Source organism: Schistocerca piceifrons, chromosome 8 (assembly GCF_021461385.2).
Source record: "Schistocerca piceifrons isolate TAMUIC-IGC-003096 chromosome 8, iqSchPice1.1, whole genome shotgun sequence".
In the NCBI taxonomy this organism is placed as follows: Eukaryota; Metazoa; Arthropoda; class Insecta; order Orthoptera; family Acrididae; genus Schistocerca; species Schistocerca piceifrons.
In genome coordinates, this window is record NC_060145.1 from 4,606,522 (window position 1) to 4,624,419 (window position 17,898).

The window sequence follows — 17,898 nt, forward strand, 5'->3', positions numbered from 1 at the left end:
CACAGCCAGTAACAAAAAAAGAAAAAAAACAGACCACAGTCAGCCAACACATGCAAACAGAAAACAGGGCTGATGAAATAGGAACAGACAGTACCAGTGATGTGTTAAACCACTCTCATAAAATAGTTGACAGCATTTTGGACACTTTAGAAAAATGGGTCAAGGAAGAAAAAGGAAATGATATAGTTAACAAGGAGGAAGAAATTAATGTGTTTGAGTCTGATATGGACAAAGATGAGGTAAAGGCTTACATCTTCGACAATGATGGCAACCTGTAGGCTAAAGTTGTGGTAGAGGAAGTAAAGTCAGCTTTGCGAAGTTTTAAAGTGGAGGAATTGATGAATGAAGGGATAGCAATAATAATGAGGTCAAGGAAAACTGTAAAAGCCGATGACAGTATTATAGGTAGCAATGTTGCACGAGGATGCAGTTGCTTACAGGTAGAGAATAGTTTAGCTGATGAGCAGCAAATGAAAGTGCAGGTAGTCATCAAGTGCTCTGATTTGAAATTGGTGGACGGGTTGGAAAAGGCAGGTAAAAATGTAGAGATTAATGAACCCCAGGATCTAAGTGTGAACATACTTGCAACTGAACGAAAGTCCTTTAGCTGGAAACAAACTGAGATGGATTCACTAGAAGATGTTTATGAGAAACCAGTTCAGAGTAAAATAACTCACCCCATTATGAAAACTAACATCTTAGGAGTAATAGTGCATTTTCTTCTTGACAGTGGCAGTGAAGCAAGTGCTTTGTCCCAAGCATTTTTTTTTTTATTCTATTCCTAATAAGAGTGAATTAACTGTCATGAAAGTAAGTGGTTTGAAAATAATAGGTGCTACTGGAAAAGTTTCTAAACCAGTACAGCATGAAGCTTTGATGCCCATTGTAGAGGTGATGTGGTAATAGACCATCCTTGTTTAATCGTGCTTGGTTTAAGTGTTGAGATATTAATAGGTACAAATTTCTTAACAAAGTATCAGGGATGGATTGATTTTGACCAGAACAGCTTAGTTTTAACCGTAACTGACTCTCAGGTAATAAAAGAGCCTTTTATAGGAAGTTATATAGGCAGTAATAATGAAACCTGGGAACTGCCTATTAGGGTGATGAGGAATAAAGGGTACTTACAGGAAGATACTGAATTCAGTAATAATGTACAAGATGCTAATGCAGAAGGGAGTTATATCCTAGAAGAAATAGAAGCAAAGGTACAGTCAACAAATCAAATTTCTGATAAACAAAGAGCAGAATTAAGGAAAGTGTTAACCACACATCACAATGTATTCTCGAATACACTTGGTGAAATTAAAGGGTATGAATGCCATTTGAATGTAAAGCCAGGGCCGGTATTTTTCAAGAAACCTTATCAGATACATGTTTCACGAAAACAAGCAGTTAAGAACGAAACTCAACATATGTTGGCATGGGGTGTCATTGAGAAAACAGTTAGTGAATATAACCCTCTTGTTGTTGTGCCTAAGCTTGATGGAAGTGTTAGATTAGTATCCTAATAGGCAGTTCCCAGGTTAGATTAGTACTGAAATTGTAATAAGAGAGAGTGACCGTCCCCAGAATATGGATGAGTAAATGCAAAAATTCTGAGGAGTTAGGTATCTTACATCTATGGACATAACTTGTGGTTACTGGAATTTGCCCCTGGCAAAGGGATCACGTTAATATATAGCCTTTTTGTACAAAGGAGTGTGCTACTAGTATAAAGTATCCCATTTGGATTAAATATTTCTTTGTGTGCCTTTGTAAAAGTAATGGCTCATGTATTGGGGCAGGAATTGTTAGATAAGGTAACTATTTATGTAAATGATATACTGTTGGCAACTTCTGCATGGGAAGAGCATATCAGTCTACTTGACAGGGTGCTAGAAGCTATAGAAAAAGGGGGTATGAAATTGAAGTTAGAGGAGACTGAGTGTGTAAGGGACAAAATAAAATTCCTGGGCCACAAAATTAGCAGAGTTGGAGTATTACCTGTTGTTGTTGTTGTTGTTGTGGTCTTCAGTCCTGAGACTGGTTTGATGCAGCTCTCCATGCTACTCTATCCTGTGCAAGCTTCTTCATCTCCCAGTACCTACTGCAACCTACATCCTTCTGAATCTGCTTAGTGTATTCATCTCTTGGTCTCCCCCTATGATTTTTACCCTCCACGCTGCCCTCAAATACTAAATTGGTGATCCCTTCATGCCTCAGAACATGTCCTACCAACCGATCCCTTCTTCTGGTCAAGTTGTGCCACAAACTTCTCTTCTCCCCAATCCTATTCAATACTTCCTCATTAGTTATGTGATCTACCCATCTAATCTTCAGCATTCTTCTGTAGCACCACATTTCAAAAGCTTCTATTCTCTTCTTGTCCAAACTATTTACCGTCCATGTTTCACTTCCATACATGGCTACACTCCATACAAATACTTTCAGAAATAACTTCCTGACACTTAAATCTATACTCGATGTTAACAAATTTCTCTTCTTCAGAAACGCTTTCCTTGCCATTGCCAGTCTACATTTTATATCCTCTCTACTTCGTCCATCATCAGTTATTTTGCTCCCCAAATAGCAAAACTGATCCCTCCAAATTATCAGTCATTGAAAACTTTGCAGTGTCCCGAAATAAAAAGCAGCTCAGGTCAATGTTCAGTTTGTTTGGGCTCTACCAGCATTCTGTTCAAGATCACTTGTTTAATGCACCTTCTTTACTCAATTTGTTGAAGAAGAATACCCCATGGGTTTGGACTCAAGAGTGCCAGTCTGCTTTGAAGAATTAAAAAACTGTTTGATAAATAGTCCGCTTTTACACCATCCAGATTTTTCAAAACCTTTTGGCATGTCAGTTGACGCAAGTGGTTATTGGATTGCAGTAGAGGTGTTTCAGATGGAAACAGAAGGCGACAAAGAGGTTCATAAAACAATCGCTTTTGCGAGTCAATCACTGAAACCTGCTGGGCGAAATTATGGAATTTTAGAGTTAGAGGCACTGGCCATTTTGTTTGGTATGCAGAAATTTGAGTATTATTTGTTAGGGCACAAGGTGATAATATGTAGTCATCACAAGGCACTTACATTTTTAAAAACATGCAAACTGAGACATCAAAGACTACCCAATTGGGCTATGTACCTTCAGCAGTTCGACCTTGAAATTAATTACATACAGGGGAAAAACAATCTGGTAGCAGATGGGTTATCAAAAAGTGCTGAGTTATGCAGAGAATCAGAACTTCCCTTAGCGGATAGGAATGAAGTAAGCATGTTGGCCACACATGGGCTCAAGGAGGAGAGTGGCTTGAAGAAAATATTTAAAAACTTAAGACAGGAGCAGAATGAGGATGATCAGTTGAGGCTAGTCAAAAGCCAATTTGGAGTCCTTAATTATGCAAAAGTAGAACTGCAAGGTTTGCAGGAGAGATTCTGTAAAGTTTGGAAGGTAGGAGACGAGGTACTGGCACAAGTAAAGCTGTGAGGACGGGTGTGAGTCGTGCTTGGGTAGCTCAGTTGGTAGAGCACTTGCCCGTGAAAGGCAAAGGTCCCGAGTTCGAGTCTCGGTCTGGCACACAGTTTTAATCTGCCAGGAAGTTTCAGACAAAGCTCACTTCCATCTGACAGGATGTGTCAATACACAGAAGTGTTGAATATTGGCAACGGAAAATCCACACACAAATAAAGCAGTACCACTTCATCCTGAAAAGGTCACTGTGTGGTGCGAGTTCACGGCCTCATTTATCATAGGACCATATTTTTTTAAAGAGGCAGGTGCTTCCGACCCTGTTACCTGTACCGTCACTGGTAAGTGATATGAGTGTCTTTTGGGCAAACCTCGTCATTCCAGCTCTCCAATAGCGTGAGGGTGTGGAAGGGATCATTTTTATGCAAGATGGCGCACCTCCACAAATTGCAAATACAATTAAGCAGTTCCTGAAGCGCCATTTCGGAAATGCTAGAAATTATCAGCTGCCATTTCCCTACAGCCTGGCCGTCCAGATCACCTGATCTTAACCTGTGTGACTTCTGGCTGTGGGCTATCTGAAAGATGTTGTGTTCAGTGTTCTGATTGCAAACTTAGCTGCATTGAAGGAACACATTGCGTGACACATTCTGAACATGACCCCGGAAACACTTCGATCAGTTGTGGAAGATCCTGTTTCTCAATTTCAACTTGCTGCAGAAAACAGTGGACAGAATATCGAACATGTTTTGAGCCAGTCACGCTGAAATTAATAATCCAATTTGATTTTGATTGATGCTTTTTATGCAGTTTTTGGCCTCCAATGTGATATGATCTTGCCGTGGCGGATGGGCTTACGTAACTAACAGTATCACACCTGTACACTGAGTAGTACAGTTTGTTTAAGGTCAAATGTACATCTTAGGCATTGCTGTACGATTCATTTGTCATTTGCAGTCGGCCACTATTAAATTATGATGCTTACAGGGCCATCTATTGCTACATTTTGTAACTGTTTATTTTTCTTCTGCCACATGTTTTTGCCTGTCTCCAAAAAAATGTTCTGTTGCAATTTGACGTCATTCTGACCAATGGTGTTATTTCTACAGTGGTTTAAAAGTTTAACTTTAATTATAATCACCCTGTACATTTACATACCTCCAAAAAAATTTTTGGTTGTACGACATGTTCCACTGCGTGTTTAATACCCGTGCCATTTTAACATCTTAATGAAGAGTATATTTATTTTACACATCTAATTCCATAGGATCAAATTGAGGAGCAAATACACAAGCCATATGTTTAGGCAAACACAATCAACAATATACCACAGGAATCAGCTTAGTTTCTCAAGGAACTCCTCAACAAAATCGAAGGAGTGACCCTTGAGGGAACTCTTCAGCTTTGATTTGAAAAGAGTGTGGATTGCTGCAAAGATTTTTGAATTCTTATAGTGGATTATTGAAACTGATGCAGCAGTATACTGCATACCTTTCTGCACAAGAGACAAGGAAGTAGATTTCTGCCTAGTATTAACTGAATGAAAGCTGCTAACTATTGGGAATAAGCTGATACTGTTGACAAAAAATGACAGCAAAATATATATATATTTAGAGGCCAATGTCAGAATACATTCCACACAGGTTTATCCAAAATAAAATTACAAACAGACTTGTCACAAGTAAAAATATACACAGCTGAAATGGACCTTGTGGAATTTGGCATGCCTATATGTGGAATACTGCTTTGATGCTTGTCAGTTGTTAAAATCCACAATATATAGTAAAAGTACACATTTATGCCAATGTTTACTTTTACATGACGAGTGGAAACTTGGAACCTCCTCACTTGAAATACGTTGTGCAACTGTACAGCATTGATCCAAAGATATACCTTATGCCATGTAAATGTAAAATTGGCAGAAATGTGAACTTGGATTATATATTGTGGATTTTAACAATTGACAAACTTCAAAGGAATGCTACATATCTTAGTTGGGTATATTTTTACTTGTGAGAAACCTGCGCGCAATGTGCAATGTACTCTCTATTATGCTGTGTAAACTGTTTCAGTAATGGACGCACAACCAAAGAAGTTTGTGAAGGGATGTAAATGCATAACTGTCATTACCTCATCTGTAATGTCTAAAAAAATAACATTAGAGTTAGTATATGTAAATGCATTATGTTACAGTTCTGAAGATGTTAGTCTTATCTGTTGAAACTGATTCAATAAAAAAGTTTTGAACACATTCTTGGCTATAAAAATGCCTTTAATGATGATTAAGTGTAGCCAAGTCTTTGTTTGTCAGCGCACTATGTGGCTCCAAAGTGTTGTGCTATTAAATGACTGTCAAAAGAGATGTTGTGTATGTAGAACAGTAAATAAAGGCTGCTTTCCTAGTTACACTAATCAGCTGCAATTACACAAGAAGCTTCAAATTCTGGGGGACATACTCATTCCTGTTGAAAAATAATGGTTATTATGTAGCATATGATGGTTTATTTGAAATTAATGTATTTATCCATGTTATAAAGTAGTTTGTAACTTGGTTTATAGGCCTATACAAAATACGTTAGTGCCAGCAAATATGTCCAAGCTCAAAATCAAATGTTTACATAATATGTGAGAGTCACTAATAAGATGTAAACTTTAATATAGTTTTAAATTTCTAAAGTATTCATAATTTAGTGGCTTAATGAATTATTTTGCATCTTTAATGGAGACTATTGATTAGCATCTGATAGCTGAAGGATTCCCTAACTATAGGTTGTTGATGTATTTGCTGTGGCACATCAGAAACAAAATCTGACATATGGGACTTGGAATTTTGACAGACGACATGCAAGCAGAGTGGTATGGATATCTAATAACAAATGTACATCAAACTACATTATTTCAAACAATAAATATTTATTCTTATTTACAGTTACATATACAATTGGGGTGTTAAGTGCTTTATCATGGTGAGATATAATTTCTGAAAAACAAAATTTTGTTTTAAATTTTTCTAGTATATGAGCTGTATCCATGAAATATTCAGTGGCACTCTTAAATGGTCTACTTATTCTAACTGTAGCAAACTGCCACCCAGAAAAATCATAAAATTCACTTAGTGGCCATGTGACAGGGTCTGACAAATATTATTGTTGCCATGTGACACTGTCTACCTATTGTAGTACTTCAATGCATCATGGTTCATGACTCTTCTTTTACCATCATAACCTCAGAGCAGTATTACTGAAGGACAAAGCAATCATACAACAGTCCAGTATATTTGACTTATACAGCGACCACAAACAATCAAGTATATTTAACTTATACATCATTTGCCAATGCAAGCCAGCAGCATGACAAATGCTTTTTAAGTAAAACACTATGTACAGATTGGTGCACAGCTTCACAAAAATCGAGTCCCCATGGCACACTGAAGCTACTCTTAATTATGCACGTAGTTTCTCAACTTGATGATGTGTTGTCAGGGGTCACAGCCTTCTTTCTATCCTTCACAACATCATATTTTTCTGCATCTTGCGCTTTCAATACATACATAAATGCTGCTACTCCAAGTACGAGACTATAAAATATCACCTCGTGTTGCTTGTCATGAGAAAAGAATGCTTCCCTTTGGAGGCGCGCTTCATATTTAGCTTTATCTTTCTGTTTACGGGCAAAAGTTTCACCGTAATGTGCTTGCGTCCACTCGTCGAAGTCATATATAGGTGTCCTTCCAGTAGGTGCTGGGGGCTTAGCTCGGTGCATCCTCGATTTATAGAATTTCGCTTCTGGATGGTCTTCAACATCTACCGTTCCTGCAGATGCATACTGCGGCCCTGCAGTGTGCAGTATACCCTTGTCATACAATTTTCTCAGTTTCAAATTACCGAGAACTTCATACGCCGTTGTTATGTCACGAAATTTTTGGGATGCTTCTTCGCTTCCTTTATTTTTATCAGGGTGATATACCATTGATAATTTATAATATGCATTCTTAATGTCACTTTGTGTTGCTTTGGGTGTAAGACCTAAAGCATCGTAGTGAGATTTCATACGTTGTGGACTCGAAGTAAAAAACCTTTTCGGATGAAGATGACCTCCGAACTTTGTCGCCCGCAACAGGTACATTGTGAGGATGTCTTCTTATTCTGTTGACATTATCAAAATTACACAGCACCCCGACATGTAACTTTCACAAACACTGTACCCACATCTTCCGACATTTCAAAACATCAACTGCACAGCTTAAAGATATTTATTTGTATGACTGCTGAAGGCTCAATCATACACTCTGATTTCCCACTCCTGGAAGGGATATGTATTCTAAAGTTCAGAAAAATATAAATTCTTATCGCTTACAGTTCGTAAATTATTTATGATATTGGATAAGTTAATTTGTGACAGTTTTACATTAAAATATGAATTAACAGGTAGTTGTAATATAATGACAGACCTACTGTAGAAGTGGAATGTCTTTACGTAGTACGTTTGGTTGTGTTTAGTAAAGCAAATAAAGCATGGGTTTGTTTTTGTTAGGTACTCGAAGGAATATGGAAAAGCGGTAGAATAGTGATTTGCTCATTTGTTCGAAGCATTTTATTATAGTTCAAGAATGTCAAGACCAGAACACCAAGCGCCTCCTGAGGTGGTAAGTTTAATACCACCAGCCACAATAGAAGTGTAGTGATTTTCAATTTCAACGCCTTGCTCGTTTAATTTGCTTAAACGATAAGTCATCGAACACCTACATTCACTGATACGTGTCTCTTGGTAAGCCCACCTGCCACACACATATTAATACCTTGTCAACTTTTACGAAAATGTCATCAGGAATTGATGGTGTTCTAGATTACATCGTGAAGCAATGTATTACAAACGTTTCACTGCCTCGTGCACGTACAATCAATTCATATTTTCTGACTGGCGCATTTGCGGAGTACCTTGAAATTTCGTAAGTGACCCTATTCATAAGAAAGACAGATCAAATGTAGAAGCTATAACCCAAACGCCATATCATGTTTTAGTAAAATCCAAAAAACGCAAATAAAATTTTATTGCCGTTCAACAGTTTCAGCAAATGACAACGTCAAATTACAAATGTATGTAAATATGCAGTGTGTATTAAGAAAAAAAGATTAGTTCATAAAAGCTAAAGCAGCATTAAGTTACAATAATTTTGCAATAAAGTATGATATTAAAGTTACAAAAATTTGAGCGAAGCATGTTACATTATGTTAACAACGTTAAAGAAATTCCGGTACGTTCTCCAAACAATTACCACTATTCCGTCATTCTCACAGTCATAAAATTCATTAACTGAATTGAAAGTGTTAATGGATAACCAGCTGCACAATATGTGCTTAAATAAGTCTAAAGCAGCCTCTTCCCATTGTAGAGGCAATTTACTGAACATTTTCGTACCCGCCAGTTCATAGGTGCTCGATGACATAGATAGTGTACAGTGAGGTATGTCAGTATGCCTATTATTCTTTGTACCATGGGAGTGTAAATCCTGTTAAAGCTGAGATTGTGATGAGTCTTTGCAAACAAGAAATCAAATAAAGGAACAGCTCTAGTACAGTTAAGCTATTTGGTGAGCAAGTTTTTATGAGGTTGTAATAAGCCTAAAAACTTCCTTATGAACTACCAAAATGTCGTGAACATGGGTGCTATTGCCCCAAAGAAAGCCCGTAGTATAAAGTACATGGAGGGGGGTGGGGGGGGCTGTACTTACATAAGCCAAAGTTACATAAATTTTTTAAAAAATTTCTTCCCTTGTACAACAATCTAGACAACCTTGCACTAACATATTTTTTGTGTTGATTGCAACACAGTTTACTAACATTAACAATACCCAAAAACTTAAAACTACCTAATCAGTCTTCTACTGGCAAATCTCTTAAACTGAATACAGATGGTTGGGTCTTACTCTCATTTAGCACATATCCATTAGCTCAAAAACACCCGATTAACACCTGCAATATGGTGTCTTTAGTTGTAGTTTGAAGCATATTGGAGTCTGAACTGACACTGAAAAAAGTTGTATTGTTGGAATAGAGAATGGAGTGCACACACACACACACACACACACACACACACACACACACACACACACACACACACACACACACACACTGAATAGCCAAAGAAACTGGTACACGTGCCTAATACCATGTACGGCCACTGCGAACATGCAGAAGTGCCACAATATGATCTGGCATGAACTTTACTAATGTCTGAAATAGTGCTGGAGAGAATTGACACCATGAATCCTGCAACGCCATCCATAAATCCGCAAGAGTACGAGGGGGTGGAGATCTCTTCTGAACAGCATGTTGGAAGGCATCCCAGATATGCTCAATAATGTTTATGTCGGGGAAGTTTGATGACCAGCAGAAGTATTTAAACTCAGAAGAGTGTTCAAGGAGCCACTCTGTAACAATTCTGGGCATGTGGGTTGTTGCCTTGTACTGCTGGAATTTCCGAAGTCCATCGGAATGCACAATGGATATGGAATAATATAGCAAATCGTTTGTAATTGTAATAAATAAAACAGGTCCCAAAACTGAGGCTTGGGGCACACTACACTTAATTTCAGCTATCTTTGATCTCTACTTTTCAATACAGACAATTTGCTTATGATTATTAAAAAATAATTCAGATATGTTACCAACTTTAAACTAATTCATTGAGAAGAGAATCACTCTACACAGCTGAAGACCTTGCTAAGTAATGTAGTCCTATAATAGGTTATTGAAATTTGTGGACAAAAACAAAATTCTCACTGATACTCAGTATGGATTCATGGAAAAACAAAGCTCCAAGTATATGGAATTAGAGGCAATGAGTAAAAGTGTTCACATTGTACTTAACAAGAAAAAATAAATTTATGTGCACAGAAGGAAAATATTAAGACGTGTTTCTGAGATACAAAAATTCTAAAAGTATTTCCTCAAGGATTCATTTTTGGGGTCAGTCCTCCCTTCTTGTACATAAATGATTTAGGGTTAGACATTAAGTCATGAATAAGCACTCTTAAATTCCAGTCAACACAATCTGGAACCACAATACCCCAATTCAGTAGTTAACCTTTCCTCCAAACCTCTCTCCCAATCCGAAACCTCTGTCCTATCGAAAGGCCTCACCTACAGCCCCACTCCCAGATTCAACCAAACAGCCCTCGTCAAAGATTTATTGTCTTACACTCATAGTCTCTGCTGGAAATGTCACTTTGCCATGAAGAAAAATAATCCTAATCCTACTCCCAATGATACAACTCCTCAAGACACTATCCAAATTGAACCCTGCCCAGAACAATTCCGTCCTCCATCACAGCAGTACCCACCTCCTCTTCCTCAAAATCATCCTCTCCAAACCTTCCAGGAATTTCTCACTTCCAGCCTTGCCTCTCAATCTTTCTTGAAAAACCTTAATCCTACTCCCAACATCACCACTGCTGAAGCCCAGGCTACCCGTGATCTGAAGGCTGACCGATCCATTGTCATTCTTGCAGCTGACAAGGATTCCACTGCCACGGTACTTGATCGTCGGAAGTATGTGGCTGAGGGACTGCGTCAGCTTTCAGACAACACTACATACAAAGTTTGCCAAGGTAATCCCATTCCTGATGTCCAGGCGGAGCTTCAAGGAATCCTCAGAACCTTAGGCCCCCTACAAAACCTTTCACCTGACTCCATCAATCTCCTGACCCCATCGACACCCCGCACCCCTACCTTCTACCTGCTTCCTAAAATTCACAAACCCAAACATCCCGGCCTCCCCATTGTAGCTGGTTACCAAGCCCCCACAGAATGTATCTCTGCCTACGTAGCTCAACACCTTCAACCCCATTACATGCAGTCTCCCATCCTTCATCAAAGACACCAACCACTTTCTCGAACGCCTGGAATCCTTACCCAATCTGTTACGCCCGGAAACCATCCTTGTAACCATTGTTGCCACTTCCTTATACACAAATATCCCGCACGTCCAGGGCCTCGCTGCGATGGAGGAGGAAGAGACTAGCGTTTAACGTCCCGTCGACAATGAGGTCATTAGAGACGGAGCACAAGCTCGGATAAGGGAAGGATGGGGAAGGAAATCGGCCGTGCCCTTTTAAAGGAACCATCCCGGCATTTGACTGAAGTGATCTAGGGAAATCACGGAAAACCTAAATCAGGATGGCCGGACGCGGGATTGAACCGTCGTCCTCCCGAATGCAAGCAGCGATGGAGCACTTCCTTTCTCGCCGATCACCAGCCACCCTACCTAAAACCTCTTTCCTCATTACCTTAGTCAGCTTCATCCTAACTCACAACTACTTCACTTTTGAAGGTCAGACATACCAACAATTAAAGGAAACAGCCATGGGTACCAGGATGACCCCGTCGTATGCGAACCTATTTATGGGTCGCTTAGAGGAAGCCTTCTTGGTTACCCAGGCCTGCCAACCCAAAGTTTGGTACAGATTTATTGATGACATGTTCATGATCTGGACTCACAGTGAAGAAGAACTCCAGAATTTTCTGACCAATCTCAACTCCTTTGGTTCCATCAGATTCACCTGGTCCTACTAAAAATCCCATAACACGTTCCTCAACATTGACCTCCATCTGTCCAATGGCCAGCTTCACTCATCCATTCACATCAAACCCACCAACAAGCAACAGTACCTCCATTATGACAGCTGCCACCCATTCCATATCAAACGGTCCTTTCCCTACGGCTTAGGTCTTCGTGGCAAATGAATCTGCTCCAATCCTGAATCCCTGAACCATTACACCAGCAACCTGAAAACAGCTTTCGCATACCGCATCTACCCTCCCGACCTGGTACAGAAGCAAATAACCAGAGCCACTTCCTCATCCCCTCAAACCCAAAACCTCCCACAGAAGAACGCCAAAAGTGCCCAACTTGTGACAGGATACTTTCCAGGACTGGATCAGACTCTGAATATAGCTCTCCAGCAGGGATACGACTTCCTCAAATCCTGCCCTGAAATGAGATCCATCCTTCATGAAATCCTCCCCACCTCACCAAGAGTGTCTTTCCACCGTCCACCTAACCTTCGTAACCTCTTGGTTCATCCCTATGAAATCCCCAAACCACCTTCCCTACCCTCTGGCTCCTACCCTTGTAATGGCCCCTGGTGTAAAACCTGTCCCATGCACCCTCCCACCACCACCTACTCCAGTCCTGTAACCTGGAAGGTGTACACGATCAAAGGCAGAGCCACGTGTGAAAGCACCCATGTGATTTACCAACTGACCTGCCTACACTGTGAAGCTTTCTATGTGGGAATGACCAGCAACAAACTGTCCATTCACATGAATGGACACAGGCAGACAGTGTTTGTTGGTAATGAGGATCACCCTGTGGCTAAACATGCCTTGGTGCACGGCCAGCACATCTTGGCACATTGTTACACCGTCCAGGTCATGTGGATACTTCCCACTAACACAAACCTATCAGAACTGCGGAGATGGGAACTTGCCCTTCAATATATCCTCTCTTCCCGTTACCCACCTGGCCTCAACCTCCGCTAATTTCAAGTTGCCACCCCTCGTACATCACTTGTCACTCAACAACATCTTTGCCCCTGTACTTCCGCCTCAACTGACATCTCTGCCCAAACTCTTTGCCTTAACATATGTCTGCTTGTGTCTGTATATCTGTATATGTGCGGATCGATATGTGTGTGTGTGCGCGCGCGAGTGTATACCTGTACCTTTTTCCCCCTAAGGTAAGTCTTTCCACTCCCGGGATTGGAATGACTCCTTACCCTCTCCCTTAAAACCCACATCCTTATGTCTTTCCCTCTCCTTCCCTCTTTCCTGATGAAGCAACCATGGGTTGCGAAAGCTTGATTTTGTGTGTGTGTATGTTTGTGTTTGTTATTGTTATTGTCTCTATCAACGTACCAATGCTTTCATTTGGTAAGTTACATCAGCTTTGTCCACTACAAAGTGCTTTGTAAACCCTTTTTTGCTTTATGTCGTGGATTACTTTTAAAAAATGAGTGAAGAGACTAATGGTGGTGCGTTAGGTGATTCAGATGCTACTCTGACCACAACAAAAGGAATCAGCTATCCCTCTGACCATTATGTCAGATCTGCTTTCGCAGAAGCACAGAACATGGATGTAGTATGGCAGCCCTTTGAAGGAGAGGCGAGACGCCTTGGCCAGTCTGTCGTCATTTATTTATGGTCATGGCTGACTGCCACGATATACTGTCCACATATATAAGCAGCTGAAAAAAGAAAAAATCTACAGCCCAACTAAATATATATAGTTGCAGAGTGGGGGTATAAACTCCTAATTAAGAAAAGAAAACAAACTTCTGTGTTAGAGTGTGACGGTAGACTCCAAAAAATTAAATCTACTTTGGAAAAAAAGTTTTTTAGGCATATGGCTTCAGAATGACTTCAAACAGCATAGGGATACCAAAAAAGTAAATGAGCACTTCAAAATATGTTATGGTTTATGTAACCCTGTTAAAACGAGTTTTTACATTATTTGAATTGCCTACTTTGCCCATGTTGACTGCATCCATTTGTACGGAATTATATTCTGACACAGTGCACCATCTAGTTCAGTCACTTTCTTCACTCTGAAAAGAGCTGTAAGAGCAATGCAACATGCTCAACAATCATTCTTGCAGGCCCTTTCTTCAAAAGGCATATGGCTTCCCTGTATCAGCTTATGAAGCTTTCACTACGAATAGTGCTATACAATTTTAAAACAGTCTTCCGCATAAGGTAAAAATTATATCATCATTCTCACTTTTCTTATTAATTCATTGCTTCCATTCAGTAGCAGAATTTTTAGAACGTTTGAAACACAAGCAGTTTGAAAGAATACAGTGCAGATACTGCAAGTAGTGCAAGCTCTTTTATTGATACAGCAAAAAAATTCGTGAATTTGCTGAAATAATATTGTTTTGTACTTTATGTAAGTGTGTGTGTGTGTGTGTGTGTGTGTGTGTGTGTGTGTGTGTGTGTGTGTGTATTTTGTGCTGAATCCTACAACCTGAAAGGATTTGGTTGGGTGAACAAATAAATAAAAATGAGTATTCAAAATAATGTGAAGCACATCTTTTGACTTATTTGTTTTATTTTTCAGTTTTACAATGAGCAGGAGGCAAAGAAATACACCCAAAAGTAAGTTAATACAGGTTGTTCCAAACCCCTTTGAAATGCATAGTTTGACAAGCAGATTGTAAAATTACCGACATTTATTACCAACAATTTTTATTTCACTTTCAGCTCCAGAATGATTGATATTCAAGTGCAGATGTCCGAACGTGCAATAGAGCTTTTAGCACTACCAGATGACAATCCATGCTTGCTTCTGGACCTGGGCTGTGGATCAGGATTAAGTGGTAGTGTGCTTGAAGATGCAGGGCACATATGGATTGGTGTTGATATAGCCCAGGCCATGTTAGGTATTCCAACTTGTGAAATACAAATTAAATGGCCCTTTGAGGGTGGAAATGTATTCTTGTGTGTGTGTGTGTGTGTGTGTGTGTGTGTGTGTGTGTGTGTGTGCGCGCGCGCCACTTCATTATTTTTCATATGATGGGCAGCATAGATTTTTAGATATATTGTTCAAACAATGGAAAATCCAGGATGGAATGTAGCAATATTAGAGAAGGAAAGTTGCTACTCACCATATAGTGGAGGTGCTGAGTCACAGATAGGCATAATAAAAGTCTCTCACAATTATAGCTTTCGGCCATTAAGGCCTTTGTCAACTACACACACACACACACACACACACACACACACACACACAAATGCACTCGCACACACAATTGCAGTCTCAAGCAACTGGAACCACACTGTGAGCAACAGCACCAGTGCATGATAGGAGTGGTGATATATATGATATATTATTCTGTACATGTTGAAAATTTGGAGTCACGAAGGATATTAGACACCAATCATTGGCTCCGATAAGTCCTGTAATGTTAATGGCTGCTGCAACATCACCTTTTGGTGCATATTTTCGCAATTTGGTCATTGCTTAGTGGCACAAAAAATAAGAACATGATTATGGTGACAGACTGACCTTTACCTTAGTTTGAGGTCTAAGTTAGGCTTGTAGGTTGGAGTTTGGTGGTGAGTTGCCAAAGTCAGTGAATATGAAAACAAAAAACTTGGTTGTGGTGACAGGCTGATATGTAGCTTAGACCGTTAGGAAAAAATTGCCTCTGATAACACGTTATAGTCGCCATGTTGCTTACAATATTTGTCGCATTTCCTGTGTTACTGGTCAGAACTGACAACCTAGTATGGAGTATTCCTCGTAATCAAAATGTTGTCTCTGTTCCAGATTTGTACACTCTATACATAACACTACAGTATCATGTCCATTGTAAGGAAGGTACAACAATTTAACACAAGTTCTGTGTTGTACATTGCAAAAGAAACAGTGTATTCTTTGAGATACATCTAAAAAGTTCTTTCCTATGCAACAAAATTTATTACTTGGGTTTTACAACAGTCAGCCGTTGTAGCTCAAGAATACATTATCCTTTGAATTGTTTTCATAATCTGAATAGGTACATCTGTTCATAAAGTGGAAAACCTTGTTTTGATATCATTAAAACTGCTGACAAAAACTTGGTACCTACAGTAGGAGGATTTATTGTCTGCTAGTTTTTCAAACTATATTGTAGTTTCACGTTTGGAAACACTCATAACAGGAATTCAAAGTGTTGCTAACTGTGTAGTTTTAATATATGTTGACTCCACTGCATGTACGAGGCGTGTTTTTTAAGTAAGTACCGTTTTGAAATTTAAAAAAGACATGCTAAGATATTTCAATAATTTTATTTTTACATGAAAGCCTGTACCTTAATCTACTTTTATATATAATTTCCGTCAATATTGAGGCACTTGTCATAACGTTGTACCAGTTATTGAATACCCTCCTCATAGAAGGCTGTGAATACCCTCCCCCATAGAAGGCTGCCATCTGACTTGACTTGTTAACCACTGCATCACCACTGTTTTGACTTCATCATCGTCTTGAAGACACTGACTGCCCAGGTGTTTCTTCAAGTGCAGGAACAGATGATAGTCACTGGGTGCAGGATCGGGGCTGTACGGAGGATAATTTCGAGTTTCCATCGAAAACATGTGATGAGATCTTTGATCTGATTCGCCAAATGCAGACGGGCATTGTCTTGCAGCAAAACGATGCCCTTGTTCAACTTCCATGGACTGTTGCTTGGATTCTGGTGTGACATAGGCCACCCATGTTTCATCGCTCGTAACAATTTGGCTTAAGAAATAACCACCGCCGTTGTGGTACCGCTCAAGAAAAGTCAATGCGCTGTCTAAACGTTTGGTTTTTGTGCACATCCGACAACATTCCCGGTACCCAATGTGTGCACAATTTTCGGTAATTCAAGTGCTTGAACACAATGCCATACAAAACACTACGAGAAACATTAGGAAAGTCATCCTGCAAGGAGAAAATCGTAAAGCGTCTGTTTTCTCTCACCTTATTGTCCACTTCCTGCACCAAACTTTCATTAACGACCAAAGGACGCCCATTCCATTGTTCATCATGCACATTTGTGCGGCCATCTTTAAATGCTCTCACCCAGTTTCTTACCATTCCATCACTCATAATGTTTTCTCTGTAAACTGCACAGATCTCACGATGAATATCAATCGCTTTTAGGCCTTTAACGCTAAGAAATCTTATAACAGCCCGTACTTCACAGTTGGTGGGACTCACGATTATCGGAGGCATCTTAAACACTCAGTACACAACGTAAACAAGGAAGCATCAGACTCTAATGGCGTCAGTGCGTAAATTAAGGTACAGGCTTTTGTGTAAAAATAAAATTATTGGGATATCTTAAATTTTTTTTTTTAATTTCAAAACGGTACTTACTTAAAAAACATGCCTCGTACCTCATCTCAGCTCTGTTCCCATGCTGTCTGATCAAAAAAGTATAAGTTCTGTGGCTCACATTCAGTTGCAGCTACATTTATCTGTTTCCTCAATTTTAGAATGCTGCTACAAACCCATAATTCTGTTTGCATTTCTGCCACCTATTCACTATATCAGATTTCATGATTGAGGACATAAATTTGTATTTCATAGGATTTTTTTAAATCTGTTGTTGTTTTTGTTTTCCTTGTACCAGTTTTGTGTGTGTGTTTGTGTTTGTGTGTGTGTGTGTGTGTGTGTGTGTGTGTGTGTGTGTGTGTGTGTGTGTGTCCTAGTAGATTCCACCTTTCCAGATTTTCAAGAGTCATTCAGCACTACCACAATGTTGAATTGATTATCAAGATTAGACCATACTGAAAATGTCCACTAATGAACAACCAGATCAAAGAAATTTTCACTTGTAGAACTTAGGGTTATACCATCATTGTTCATACTAAGGTGGATATGCCGGTTACCATCAAATTTTCACTGTGAAGCAC

The 17,898-nt window shown here is 39.4% G+C and overlaps 2 protein-coding genes across 2 annotated transcripts in view; one reads left to right on the forward strand and one right to left on the reverse strand.

The window, feature by feature from the left end:
* Positions 1-6,347: 6,347 nt before the first annotated feature.
* On the reverse strand, positions 6,348-7,700 carry LOC124711616 (dnaJ homolog subfamily C member 30, mitochondrial-like). The gene has a single exon (XM_047241782.1). The coding sequence runs from the start codon at positions 7,577-7,579 to the stop codon at positions 6,914-6,916; it is 666 nt and encodes a 221-aa protein (XP_047097738.1). The 5' UTR covers positions 7,580-7,700; the 3' UTR covers positions 6,348-6,913.
* A 241-nt stretch (positions 7,701-7,941) lies between these two features.
* The window catches only part of LOC124711746 (probable 18S rRNA (guanine-N(7))-methyltransferase), a 39,083-nt gene continuing 29,126 nt past the window's right edge, over positions 7,942-17,898 (forward strand). The window contains exons 1-3 of the mRNA XM_047241958.1: positions 7,942-8,099; positions 14,573-14,610; positions 14,716-14,894. Of these exons, the coding sequence (XP_047097914.1) occupies positions 8,064-8,099; positions 14,573-14,610; positions 14,716-14,894 (253 nt within the window). The 5' untranslated portion in view covers positions 7,942-8,063. The remainder of the gene's footprint in view (positions 8,100-14,572; positions 14,611-14,715; positions 14,895-17,898) is intronic.